Genomic DNA, 14,815 nt, shown 5'->3' on the forward strand with positions numbered 1-14,815 from the left:
AATTGGAAATTTGTTTGTATCCTGGGCAAAAAAAAAGTAAGGACATTTGTAATCTAACATTCACAAATATATCTCACACAGCAAAGTGAAAAAGAAGAGAGAGACTGTCATATTGAAATGCAATGTCAAAGATTCCAGTATGCTAATCTCCTTAACATATGACGTAGTCCTCGTGGTCTTATGCACTGTATACGCCTTCAAAACAAGAATGTTATTATTCAATGGCATCCTGGCCTGCATCAGGAACAGTGTGGCCAGCAGGAGCAGGGAGGTCATTCTGCCCCTGTACACTGCACTGGTTAGGCCACACCTCGAGTACTGTGTCCAGTTCTGGGCCCCTCAGTTTAGGAAGGATGTTGACTTGCTGGAACGAGTCCAGAGAAGGGCAACGAAGTTAGTGAGGGACTTGGAACACAAGCCCTATGAGGAGAGGCTGAGGGAGCTGGGGCTGCTTAGCCTGGAGAGGAGGAGACTCAGGGGTGACCTTATTGCTGTCTACAACTACCTGAAGGGGGGTTGTAAACAGGCAGAGGTTGGTCTCTTCTCCCAGGCAGCCAGCACCAGAACAAGAGGACACAGTCTCAGGCTGCGCCAGGGGAAGTTCAGGCTGGAGGTCAGGAGGAAGTTTTACATGGAGAGAGTGATTGCCCATTGGAATGGGCTGCCTGGGGAGGTGGTGGAGTCGCCGTCACTGGAGGTGTTCAGGAGGAGACTTGACAGGGTGCTTGGTTACATGGGTTAGTTGATTGGGTGGTGTTGGGTGATAGGTTGGACGTGATGATCTTGAAGGTCTCTTCCAACCTGGTTTATTCTATTCTATTCTATTCTAAGATGTCAGGTGTCTGCTCAGCAAAGGGATGGGAAAAAAATCATCTACATCTTTTAAAATAACATTTTTTCTTTCCTTTTCACAGCTCCATTCAACCCTCCCAATGCTGCAGACAATATGGTAAAATTTGATGCCTATGGAGATGGAATAGGACGATACAACGTGTTCAATTTCCAGTACACTGGAGGCAGATACTCGTATGTGAAGGTTGGTCAGTGGGCTGAAACCTTGTCACTTGAGGTTGACTCTATCCATTGGTCCAGGAGCTCCATCCCTGTCTCCCAGTGCAGCGACCCCTGTGCTCCTAACGAGATGAAGAATATGCAACCAGGAGATGTCTGCTGTTGGATCTGTATTCCCTGTGAAACCTATGAGTACCTGGCTGATGAATTCACTTGTGCAGACTGTGGACCTGGAAAATGGCCCACAGCTGACCTGACTGGCTGTTATGACCTACCAGAAGACTACATCAAATGGGAAGATGCTTGGGCAATCGGTCCTGTTACAATTGCATGCCTGGGTTTTATTTGCACTTTTATGGTAATTGCAGTGTTCATCAAGCACAACAATACCCCCTTGGTCAAAGCTTCTGGTCGTGAACTGTGCTACATATTGCTCTTCGGGGTCTTCCTGTCTTACAGCATGACTTTCTTCTTCATAGCCAAACCTTCTCCAGCTATCTGCACTCTGCGTCGTTTGGGGCTAGGAAGTTCCTTTGCTGTCTGCTACTCTGCCCTTCTGACAAAAACGAACTGCATAGCCAGAATATTTGATGGTGTAAAGAATGGTGCTCAAAGGCCCAAGTTCATCAGTCCCAGTTCTCAGGTCTTCATCTGCCTGAGCCTCATCTTGGTACAGATTGTGGTGGTGTCCGTGTGGCTTATCTTGGAGGCCCCTGGTACCAGGCGGTACACTCTTCCTGAGAAGAGAGAAACTGTCATATTGAAATGCAATGTCAAAGATTCCAGTATGTTAATCTCCTTAACATATGACGTAGTCCTCGTGGTCTTATGCACTGTATACGCCTTCAAAACAAGGAAATGTCCAGAGAACTTCAACGAAGCCAAGTTTATCGGTTTCACAATGTACACAACGTGCATCATTTGGCTGGCCTTTCTCCCCATATTTTATGTGACATCCAGTGACTACAGAGTAAGTCTTTGGATATCTGTTGCCATAAACTGTTTCCATCACTTTAAGGGACTGCCTTGGTACTTGCTAAAAGCTTCTTTCACTGGTTTTGTCCCCCAGATCCCTTGCAAAAAAGCAGTTTCAATGTTAATGTCCAGCTAAGCATGTGACTAAATTTTAGTTCATTTTTAAGAAAGTGGATGTCATTTCAGCCTGAGCATTGAAGGGATAAGTAGGTCCAGTCTGACTGTGATAGAAATATCACATATGGATTAAATATTTTTACTGGTATATCAGTATGTGAAGTATTAACAGAAAAACCTTATACATCATGAGCTAGAATAAGTCATAATGAGTTATTTGATAGAAGTGGGCCTTAAGTTAAAAAACAAACTAACTAGTCTCTTTCCACAAAATAATCTACCATTCAACCATATTTTCTCCTGAATAACAAAGAACTTTAAATCCTAGAGTGGCTTATGTTGGAAGGTACCTTAGACTTCATCTACTTCAACTTCCCCACCATGGCCAGGGAGGCCTGTCAACTAGACTCACTTGCTCAAGGTCTCTTCCAACAAGGCCTTGAGCACCCCCAGGGAAGATGCATCCACAACCTTCCTGGGCAGCCTACTCCAGAGTCTCATCACCCTCATACTGAAGAACTGCTTCCTAGAACCCAGTCTAAACCTACTCTCCCTCAGCTTCAAACCATTCCTCCTTGTCGTGTTGCTAGACACACTTATGAAAAGTCCTTCTTCAGCTTTCCTGTAGGTTCCCTTCAGGTATTGGAAGGAAGCTCAAAGGTCCCCCCAGTGTCTTCTCTAGGCTGAACAACCCCAGCTCCCTCAATTATCCATGCAGCAGAGGTATTCCAGGCCTTGAATCATCTTTGTGGCCCTCCTCTGGACTCGCTCCAACTGTTCTGTGCCTTTCTTATGATGGGGACACCAGAACTGGATGAAATATTCAAGATGGGGTCTCACAATTGCAGAGTAAAGGGGAAGAATTTCCTTTCTTGACCTGCTGACCACACTCCTCTTCAATGCAGCCTAGGATATGATTCACCTTCTTGTCTGCATGAGCACACTGCTGGCTCATAGTGATAAGGAATGAGTTTCAAAATTTCCTGTGAATCAGGGTTGTTTGGGGGAAAAAAACAACAACAAACAACAAATATGCTTGACTACAGACATTTTGTTGCTTCTCCACTTTGTAGGGGATAAAACACAGACCACTGAGCAGAAAATTTTGGCCAGCCTTCACCAGCAAACACTAAAAAAATGTTATTTTTTTTAAATTGTCACATAGTGTTGTAAAGCTTCAAGTTCAATAAAATCATTTTTTTGGACAAAAGGAAATTGACTCAGGAAAAGATTCAGGTCTGCTCCACTGGAAATCTCACAGCTATTATGATGTGAGAAGTGACTGCTGGAGCTGGCCTTTACAGCAGTTTGCAGTGAATTAATTCAACTTTCTGCCCAGAAAAAGGTAGATTATAGAACCATGGAATCGTAGAATGATAGGGGTTGGAAGCAACCCCTAGAAATCATCAAGTCAAATCCCCCTGATAAGGCAGGTTCACTTAGAGTAGTTTGCAAAGGAACATACGCAGCAGGTTTTGAAAGTCTCCAGAGAAGGAGACTCCACTACCTCTCTGGGCAGCTTGTTCCAGTGCTCCAGCAACCTCAAAGAAAAGAAGTTTTTCCATATGCTTAGGTGGAACTTCCTGTGCTCTCATTTGTGACCATGGCCCCTTGTTTTATCACAGGGCACTACTCAAAAGAGGCTGTCCCCATCCTCATGACTGCCACCTTTTAGATATTTACAAGCATTGATAAGATCCCCCCTCTGTCTTCTTCAGGCTAGAGCCCCAGGTCTCTCAGACTCTGCTCCTGAGAGAAATGCTCCTTTCCCCCAATCATCTTTGCAGGCCTCTGTTACACTCTCTCCATAAGTTCCTTGTCTCTCTTGAACTGGGGAGCCCAAAACTGGACACAATATTCCAGATGTGGTCTCGCTGGGTCAGAGATCAGGTGGAGGAGAATATCCTTTGACCACCCTTAATTTAGGGTGGTATTATTACCAGTAGTATGCACATGAAATATCATGTAAATCTATGGATCTAATAATGCTTTTGTCATGACTGCCCTGCAACAGTATATTTAACACTATTTTTCTGAGCTTAGGAAAGGTGCTAAAAACCTCAAGAAAACAAGGACAGATAACAAACAACGTAGTAAGGCATGCAGAGTGACGGTAAAAGAGATAAATATATTTAGTCTAGACAAGAGTAAACCCAGGGAGACATGATCACAGACTATAAATAATTCCAAGGCAACAAAAAGAGAGAAGGGGATTATTGAGTCTCAGGCAAAATTAGAATGGCAAGTAATGGATTGAAGCTAATGAAGGAAAAGTTTAAGGAAGGACTGCACTAGGGAACAACTCCTGACACCCAAAGTAATCATGAAGACAGACACAAGGAGGGTAATGTCAGTGCAGACAGTCACATGAGCGGGCAGTGCAGACACTAATGGCTAGGAAGAGCATGACTTGATTGTTCAAGCAGCATTTTTTCAGCCTTATCTCCTGAGTGGGATTTTCAAAACCAGCTATAGGCACTTAATATAAATGCAGGGTTCCAAATAAGCCAACAAGAGTGCCAGCAAATGGACAGAAAATGTGTTTAACACTTTTTTTAAATACTTTTATGACATGTTAGGAGGATTTTTAAAATCCCTTTGTAGATGTCAACACTTCTGAGATTCCATTGAAAAGCTCATATTTCATTTCCATACAATGTTACATGTTGACTCTGAATTAATCTATGCCATCCCAATGTAGACCAACACTAGTGGCATCACCAATAACCACCCCTAGAAACACAATCAATAGAAATGAAAAAAAAATGCATGTTGACTAGCTTGAGATGTTGTTAGCACAAACACCACTTAGGACTCATGCTTCTCAAAGAAAAGTGAGAGCTCATATCCAGAGACTTGGTGTTTATTTCATTGTATCAGTTAAAGAATACATATTTTAAAAGAAAGGAAAAAAGGTAGTTCAGGAGAGTATCCATCCCTACCAATGCTGAAGCAGAAACGGCCTTGTATGACCCCTGTATGATAGGTGCCAGACAACATGTTAAATGTGTCAGAATGGCCTCCCTCAGGAGCTCAGTCTAGGTCAATCCTGGAACGAGAGAAATAGTAGACACTGACATTGTGTCCTGTGGCACCCACCTTGCTCTTCACACAAACAGCCTTCAGCAAATTTTCTGTTCAGCCCTCTTCTGTGCATGTTTTTTGCATGCTGCTGAACCTGTTAGCTACCCAGCATTTTCAGAGGGCTTTTCTCAGCACTTGCAACAAGAATAACAAGCTTCATCTAACCAAGAATCAGCTCAGACAAATGGTTCAAGCTGGTCAAGAGCTGCTGACAGAGATCCTTAGGAGCTGATGGATGTTGTTAGAAGTCAGAGTATCCTGCAGCAATCCTCTCTCAGCCATAAGCCACCCTGACATTCCTTGAAATAGTCCCAAGACTTCTCCAATAATCCCAGAAATTGTTGCCAGAAGGTCTAGAAGATCCCAAAGAAGAGGCCAGAAGCTGATTTGGTGGTTCTCTTTTGTCATTATTGTCAAAAAAAGATAGATTTCTCTGATGCCACTAATTTTCATGCACAGATCCACACTGATATCAAAATCAAAACTAAAATGAAACCTGATATGCTTAAATAAGCAAACATAAGATACAATCAAAGCAGCCTTAATATCTAGCATATTTAAAGGCAATTTCAATCTGAGTGTTGAGAAAAAAAATATTAAGAAATACAGCAATAACATAGGAGGGGGAAAGCCTGGATGTTAAACTGGTTATAATGAAGTCAAATGTCAAAAGTTTCTCCCTGCATTTTCTTTGGGGGTAATTCTGTCTAAAGGAGCTTACTGTAGTCATTCCTGCCTGGTCTAGCATGCTTGCTTCCATTCTGCCAGCACACTGGTGTCCATGAGGCTGGGTTACACAGCAAACCACTGAAGTGACCTGGGTTAAAAGGAACTCGGAAGCATGGAACTATTTTTAACCCAAATCATTTCATTGATTGAATGTATAATTATGTCAGCACAGCTGAGCTGCTCAGGGAGGCAAACACTGTAGCACAGCAGGACAGGGAGGAGGTCATTGTTAGTGAAGAGAACTCACCTTGAAACTGCTACATTCATTTATTCTTGTTTTATAATAAAACTCCCAGTCCTGTTTTACCTGGGCAGTGCTGAATTCCATACCTACCCTGAACTGATTGCAGAGCCCTGTGGATGAAATGCAGAGCAGTGAAGGAAAAAGTGCAGCTGGAAACAACTAAGGTGTCCCTTTCTCATGCTGTCTCCATAGGGTCATCTGTGTTCACTCAACCCTGTGAAAGCTAAGAATCTTCCCATGATGCTTGTCACATCTACCTTGGGTAGAGTGATTATGATATGATTACATTAATTATACTCACTGCTGACAAAGGAGTCGGTGCTCAGTATACATAGAAAGCAACAACATCCATTCCCAACTCTGTTTTTCAATTTGCACCAATTATTTCTGACAAAGAGATATGAGAAGCATTCCCATGGAAGAAGGCTAACCTCCAAGGACTACAAGAGTTTAACTAAGAAAAAATGAGCCATGGATGTATAATAATTCAAATTAAGCAGTAGAGTTTAAAGCAATTTAATTCAACATCTTAATTAAGGAATCTACTTGGAAGAAAGGAATATAAACCAAAAATGAGGCAGTAAACTGGTACCCAGTGATACTAATGAACAGAAAGAAAGTGACAGCAAAGTTGCACTAACAAAAGCCCTGAGGCAACTACTCTAAAATCCAACCACTTTACAAATGATTCGTTTCTGAGCCAAAAAAACTTACATCTCAAACTCAGGGCACCTTTCAGGCCAAGTCTCACAAGTGTCACCAGTTCTTATCTTTACTCAAAATCACACTTACATTCATCAAAGGATTGCTCAAGTTCTCTTACTGGGATTGAGGCTGGGGACTAAACTAGTTTTCAAATGGAAGTTTGCATGAGGCATCTAATGTAAACTCACATAAAGTACAAGCTGGTTTCCACTGCAGACAGCTTTGCTCATATATTACATGAGAGGCATTATAAAGGATTTTCTGATCAGTTTAGAAATCAATAGCATGAGATATGAGGAAAAGAGACCAGAACTATACTTTCTGTACTAAATGAAGAGCACAGTTAATCTGCCCTGATAGGCAGAGACACAGGTCACCACCAGCACCACGCACCTCACTGATATGATCCTAGGGTTGTTGAAGATAAGGATGAGATGGATGTTCAAGCCAGCATGTACCAGCTCAAATCCCTAGAGTTTTAACTCCTGATGTTGTATGATAATGCTTCTAATATTCTGCATTTCAGAGCTTCCCATTCTGAAACACTGCACTTTGCACCTGCTCTCTCCTAGGTGCAAACTACCACCATGTGCATCTCTGTGAGTCTGAGTGGCTTCGTTGTGCTGGGCTGCTTGTTCGCACCTAAGGTACACATCATCCTCTTCCAGCCCCAGAAGAACGTGGTCACTCACAGACTCCATCTCAACAGGTTCAGTGTCAGTGGGACCGGGACCAATTACTCCCAGTGTAAGTAACAAAACTGTGGTGAGTTTGGGTAAAGACAAAATGTCAGTTTTGCCAACCACAAAAAGACTTGGATAGGCTGGACAATGCATCTTATAGAAGCACCACTTCATTTGTGTCTGGAGAGAAAAACCCATCCTCTTCCCATGGGAAACAGCTCAGAGCCCACTCTGAAGTTCACTGAAGTCAGTAGAAAGCTTTCAGCAAGCTCCAACTCCAGCCTGCTGCACAAACCAAGTAGAGCCTGTCACTCACTGTCACTCTTACAGCAGTGACAGAAACAGATTGCCTTGGAGTATTCCTGTCAAAATGACACACTGAGAGGACCTGGGCCACAGTGCAGCACACCCTCAATGGCTCTTACCATCTCCATTATAAGGAAAGGCTCCAAGTCTGCAGCAAATGCATGCAAGGGATGCCAAAACCTTTATCTGTATGCAAAGCCTGGACAATACCCTTTTTTAAGTGCCACAGCCAGGAGAAGCAGTAAGTGCTCTGTTGCAAGGACAGCTCATGTCCTCTTTCTCCCTCCTTTCCCTCACCTTCAGTCACTTTAGCCCAAGCAGATTCATGTCTGTGATCTTGTTTCAAGGCCGTTACTCCCCTTCTGGGTAAATCGCTCAGGGATTTATGGGGATTTAAAATAATAATAATAAATTCACTTGGAAGGAGCTTGAGACCCTGCTGTGTGTGTGTCACATTGTCAGCGATTAGGAGGAAAAGTGATACCAGCCATCTCTGGCTCTCCCACCACAAACTATTCTGTGCAGGGTCTCTTAAGAAAAGGACAGCCATGTGGCTGTACTCATCTCCAATCTCCTCAGAGTCAGGTCTGCATGAAGCCCTGACAACAAAAAATATTTCCTTGTTGTTATAGACAACTTAAACTAAGAGAGATGAGATGGTTCTAAGCACCCAAAGTGCTGAGATCTCCCAAAAGAGCTTGATTTGCAAAATCAGTGCATTCCCAGTAATCTTTAGAAGCTATGTCCCTTGATAAAATGGTAAATCCCATAAGATTATTTTCATTCCTTGTGAATTCTGTATAAATGGTCTTTCCAAGTTTTTTAAATTCTTTTATAATACAGAATAAGCTTAGTCAGAAACCATTCTGATTCATGGAAACTTTTGTACAGCATTGCATTTCAGATTTCGATCTGTTTATAATAATGGCTGAATGATACCTGTGTGTGCACAAGCATTCATGCAACAGAAAGGCATGGTTAAAAGCCTACTTCTTCAGGTTTGTGAGTAGCTTTAAGACATTCAGTAAGGCATAAAAATCCAAACTTACAATCTCTTGCTACTTTGTTGTTTAGAGAGTTGGCTGCCGTCATTTACTTTTACTGCTTTCACCCAGCTGAATAAGAGCTGCATGTCTTTTCCAGTCCTTTTGGGCAATGGCAAAACGTGGACCTAGCAGTAGGACTAAAATGTCCACAACATAGAATGGGGCAAACCCTGCAGTTTCCATTTAGGACAATTATTTAGGAAAATAATACTTGGAATTCACTATCACAACACCAACATTTTTAGGAAAGAAACTTTTCTTTTACTGCATTTCAGTTACTTGTGCATGATTTTAAATACATTTTCTACACACCCCCACCCCCAGCTCCCCCTCTCCCCCCTTTAACTGTTTAGTAATTTATAAACTTCCAAAAAGACTGTCATCCAAATTGATTTGAATTCATGCCTAAAATATTCTTCTCATCAGTCCTGGGTTTGTTAGCTTGGTTTTATTTTCCTCTTGATAGCATTTTCATCAGAAACTGCTTAATGTGAAACTGATCAAAATTAGCTCCAGGATATTCTAGTGACAACAATATCCAAAACTCAAGACCTTGTTCATTATCAGAGCTTTAGAGGACAGGAGTATTCAAGCTGCTCAAATAGGCAGTGTGTTTCCTGTCCCATGAATTCCCAGCTGCACTGCATCTCAGGGCTTCCATCACCCCTTCACCCCATCAGTCATTAATGACATGAGCATAGTGGGTCATGAAGAGCAAGTGACCCTCAGACAGATTTTAACACAGTTCCTTGAACCATAAAAACTCAACAAACACTATGAGGAAAGGCAAGTGACACACATGATGCTCTCGAGTAATGTCAAGTTTCATGTCTAAATGTGTATCACAGTTATGTCCCTAAACTGAGCACGAAGGTAGGGCCTAAGTCAATGGTCAACTTCATAAGCTGCAGCATGGTGGTGGTCATGAAAGCTGGACTGAGCACCTCATGTAGCCATCTAAATACAGCTCCTTTTCTCTGCTACATGATCTGCAGAAAGCAAGCAGAGATGAATACTCGACTGCTAAGCAAGGAAACTTGTTTTAAAGGCACTGAGCTCTGATCATTTTGACATCTGAAGTCTGGAATACAGAAGAATATAGATTTAAGTTGAAGAGAGGCAGGATACAGGCCTACCTAGATATATGGCATATTTTAAAACTTGTATATCCATTTTTGTGGTTTTTTAAAATCTAAAATTTCATGTTTGGCATAGTGCTGTATAATTTCTGCTTCCCTTGCAGTGTTTCCCCCATCAGGAAGTTCCCCAGTTTTCCTGGGCTTGCTAGAGATGTTCCCAAAAAGCAGGAGGTCAGCACTCATAAAACCTATCAAAGAGTGCAGGATTTCTTTAAGTACTTACATGATTTAGGCTGAGCCTTTACACCCAGAGGATGTTGTTTATCCAAGTTGTGTCTACCTGGAGAGTTGCACACTGGCTCAAACTCCTCCAGGTGTTCTCTACAGGGGCATATAAATAATTGAAGTCACCTTTCATAGCCAGGCTGGTAAATTTTCTCTCTCAGAATTTATTTTTCCAGACCTTGTTACAAACTACCCCTGATATATGGCTTTTATCATGATTAATTCACAGTTGCCCAGCTGTGAGCATGAGTAGAGGCAGAGAGAAAGCAAGTTTGAACCTGCTTGTTCTTCACTGTGTGGGCATACTGCAAAGTTCCCTCAGTAATGCTGGGCTCATGCATTTCACCTCTGTTCTTTTGCCTTGTGTTATCAAAGCATAATAAGGAAGTGCCAAGAAAGAGGAGATCAAAACCATGAATTGCAGCCAAATCAAGGCTTCTGGTCATGTCACACATGTTTTCTTGGCCTCAACGCAAGGTAAAATGGAGGTGAAGTGTCTCTAGCAGACCCAGCAGTATTTCGGGAAACCCCTTGGCTATTGCTATAAGACACAACGTGAAACTCAAAACCCTACAAGGCCAGCAATTGACATTGCTGAGGTCTGTAAGGAAAAGTAAAATCATCTGTTCAGTTTCAGAGAGATCTGGGCACTCACTGTGAACACTACTACATCTAGCAGAGTTAATAACTGTCTCCCAGCACTACAAGAGAGGTAAAAGGCAAGCCCACTCATTTCTCACCTGTCACCATATTTCTCTGTCCAGCTTTGACCACCTGCCGACTCAGTTACTCATCTGAGCTATACATGCTCTTCAGTGCGTTGGATTTAAAAAGAAACCAACAAAACCCTGAAGCTAAAAAAGTTCTTGATGGGTGACTGATGTTCACAGATACAAAATGCTTTTGCCTGTAGTCATACTGCAGTAGAACACATATTTGAATCAGGTCTCCTAAGCAGAATTGATTTTTCTATTTGCCAGCAACAGGTAGAAATAAAAATAATAACAATAATAAAATTTTCAGGTCAATGTGGTGTCATAGTATATCTAGTTAAAAGCTGAGTGTAAACCTGATGGTTCAGTTTCACAAAATCATAAACATGATGCCCTGTGTCCTTGTACCAACAAATGGCTCTTTTCATATCTTTTACCCACAACAAATACAAGAAAACAAACTCCATCAACCTGGATTCAGAGCAGGGTCTCATTCTTGGCTCTCCTGTTTATCAGCAACGCTTTCTGCCTTTTGTAGCAGGTTAGTCCAGTGGATGCCTCTGAATTTCTCTTGTTAAATCAGTTGTGTTTTCCATTTGTATTTATTCAGTGAATGAAATAATTAGAAATAGTAGCTGATCTGAAGGAAGAATGATTTATTGTATAACTGATACTGATCACCTTTGAAAAACCAGTCTACAACTAACAGTGTAGCCAGCACCAGTTTTGGAAGATTGAGCACACCCTTGTCAGCTGCATAAATTGCTTTTTACATTGGATGATTGAGTTTACTAAGTCATTGCTTGCCGTGTGCTTTCTTTGATGAAGGCATCACATTTCTCTGGGTCACTGTTATCATTAACCTAATGTATCTTTCAAAAAACAGCTTTATGGTGCTGTGAGCAGAGATGTCACAGGACTATCTGAAAACAAAAAGATGGACAAACCAGCTTGCTTTTAAATTAAAATCCACAAGGCTTTAGCAGAATGATAATGTATCCTACAGTCAAAACTCAAATAGAAACAGATTCTTATGGTCAGATTCAATCATTTAGAAACAGATTCCTGTATTCAGAGTCAATTGTCATGTCACCGAAGCAATGAAAATCTATTGTATAAAATATTAGACAATGCCAACAAGCATATCAGAATGTGGTCCTCACATCTGGATGCATATTCAGTTCTGATCCAGAGCTCCTAGAATTAAATAGCTTATGGCCAGAAAATATTCTCAGATAAGTTTATAAATACTCATGTTTTCAAATTCAGTTATTATAAAAATTCATCAGTCTATCCAGCATGTACTTAGAAATGTTTTGGGGAGTTTTCAAGTAGATCAAAACACAGCCCTAACATGCAGAAGTAGATTATCTTCTGGATTTAAAAATGCAGAGTTTTTATTTCAGGAATGTGCAGTATCACAGTATCACAGTATAACTTAGGTTGGAAAGGACCTCGAGGATCATCGAATCCAACCTATCAACACAGACCCCATGACTAGACCATGGCACCAAGTGCCACGTCCAATCTCCTCTTGAACGCCTCCAGGGATGGTGACTCCACCACCTCCCTGGGCAACTGGTTCCAATGACGAATGACTCGCTTGGTGAAGAACCTCCTGCTCACCTCAAGTCTAAACCTCCCCTGGCGCAGCTTGAGACTGTGTCCCCTTGTTCTGGTGCTGGTTGCCTGGGAGAAGAGACCAACCCCTTCCTGGCCACAACCACCCCTCAGGTAGTTGTAGAGGGCAATGAGGTCATCCCTGAGCCTCCTCTTCTCCAGGCTAAACAATCCCAGCTCCCTCAGCCTCTCCTCATAGGGCTTGTATTCAAGGCCTCTCACCAGCCTTGTTGCCCTATGCAGCCTTGTGCATTCCAACTATGTGAAAGTTCAAAGGATCAAACTGTAGCAGGTCTTGCAACACACACAAAAAAATAAATCCAAAGGTGCACTTTTTCTTCTGCTGGGCTATCTACCTATATTAACCCACACTATCATGCAAAACACTATAAACTGAGACCCAGTGGCACAAAATCACCAGAAAAAATATGATATATATTTTATGCAGACACTTCTCAGAGAAGCTTAGTCACCTTAAGTGCTATCAATGGCCAGGAAAGAGCAATCAGGTTCCTCCAGAGGATGCTTCAGCCTCAGATCTGAATCACTTCCCAGATGTGCAAGCAGTACCTCCACCAGTTTCACTGCTGACAGTCATGTTACAGTGTCTTTTCATTTGGCATCCAGATTAAACTGGGTGAGATGGTCCAGACCACTACAAATTCCAGTTGTGAGTGTTGTAAGTTTTTAATCACTCTAAAATCACTGATTTTCCCCACTCTTTCTCTTTCAGCATCGGCCAGTATGTACGTACCGACAGTCTGCAATGGAAGAGAAGTTCTGGACTCCACCACTTCATCTCTGTGATTGTGACTTGCAGTTTGGTTCTTGAGATTTTAGACTGTTAGGCGAAATTTTGCACATGTTGTGCACTCCAGAAAACATCAGAAAATGAAATAAAAAGAAAACTAGTACCTTTTTTTAGAGACAGTGTAATAAATTATTTTTCAGGATTGTACAGTATATAGTGATGTTCTGGAACTTTTTAGACTGATTTTAGCCCTTCTGTTGTTAATGGTTGTAAGGGACATGTAAATAACCATGGTTCACAATGTGCATAGTCCTGCAGTAAGGGAGTGATTTGTTGCAAGCACAGTTGCAATGTTAGGTGACTTCTTTCCTACGAAATTTTTTTGTAGCTCCTTGTTGTAATTAACTTAGACTTCATTTCTATGTTGTATATTACAGTTACCTTACGTGTAACAGATTGGTTTTCTCAGCACAAAGCAGCAGTATTGATGTAAAGGCACCAATAATAAAAAGATAAAAGTTTTTCAGCATGGTTTCAGTTTTGTTTCTTCTGCCCTCAAGATTATTACATTTCTCTAGATACCAGGACAGGACATGGCATCCTGGCTCGTATAAAAAGATGGTGGCCAGCAGGAACAGGGAAGTGATCATCCCCCAGGCCACAACTCAAGTATTGTGTACAGTTCTGGGCCCCTCACTATAGAAAAGACATTGAAGTGAGAAACGACATTGAGGTGCTGGAGCTTGTCTAGAGAAGGGCAATGTGGCCTGCGAAGGGGCTGGAGCACATGACCTATGAGGACTGTCTGAGGGAGCTGGGGTTGTTCAGTCTGCAGAAGAGGAGGCTGAAAGGAGTCCTTTTTGTTATTAAAATGTAGGGGTACTTTTCAAAAGTGAACAAAAGCCCAGTTGCATCTCAACAAGGTACAAAAAATTTTTGATTATTGGTTGGCATGACTTAATGCTATCATGCTCACAAGTTATTGGTGACATAGGAAAACCACAGAGATTTTAGATTAGGGTGGTTAAGAGATGGAAGAAAATCTGCCGGAAAATTAGCAAAGACTGTCTCATACCTCCAACCAAAACAAGCTGGTTCAGCTTGTCTGTGTGAAGAGTGCTATGAAAGGTAATTGGAGAAACACAGAAATAGAGACCAAAAAAGGCAAAAAGAGAAATCCAGGAGGCATTTACGCACATCACTGAGGTGACCTTTACATTCAAACAAAAAAATTTAACATATACACCACCTACTTTAGACAATTGCAAAATAAGTTTAAAGGCTTTTATAAGTGCACTCTTAAAGCTGCCCTACCCTTTGAAATCCTCTTCTTCTGGGCCCAAAAAGTCATTAAGGAAACAAATACACCTTTGATTAATGTGTCTGGGCATATTTACCTAAGGGCTTGTTCTCGTTGATCGCATTCCAGCTGAGGTCAATAGCTAAATTCTCACTGACTTCAAAGGC

At 41.7% G+C, this 14,815-nt stretch overlaps 1 protein-coding gene across 2 annotated transcripts in view; it reads left to right on the forward strand.

Moving 5' to 3' along the window:
* The window catches only part of GRM3 (glutamate metabotropic receptor 3), a 117,935-nt gene extending 104,061 nt beyond the window's left edge, over positions 1–13,874 (forward strand). For both annotated transcript variants that reach the window (XM_068167934.1, XM_068167924.1), the window contains 3 exons: positions 915–1,981; positions 7,438–7,612; positions 13,331–13,874. In XM_068167934.1, the coding sequence (XP_068024035.1) occupies positions 915–1,981; positions 7,438–7,612; positions 13,331–13,404 (1,316 nt within the window). In that variant the 3' untranslated portion in view covers positions 13,405–13,874. The remainder of the gene's footprint in view (positions 1–914; positions 1,982–7,437; positions 7,613–13,330) is intronic.
* The last annotated feature ends 941 nt before the right edge of the window (positions 13,875–14,815 follow it).

Source organism: Melanerpes formicivorus, unplaced genomic scaffold, assembly GCF_026170545.1.
Source record: "Melanerpes formicivorus ecotype bairdi unplaced genomic scaffold, bMelFor1.0.p_v2 SCAF_3, whole genome shotgun sequence".
Lineage (NCBI taxonomy): Eukaryota > Metazoa > Chordata > Aves > Piciformes > Picidae > Melanerpes > Melanerpes formicivorus.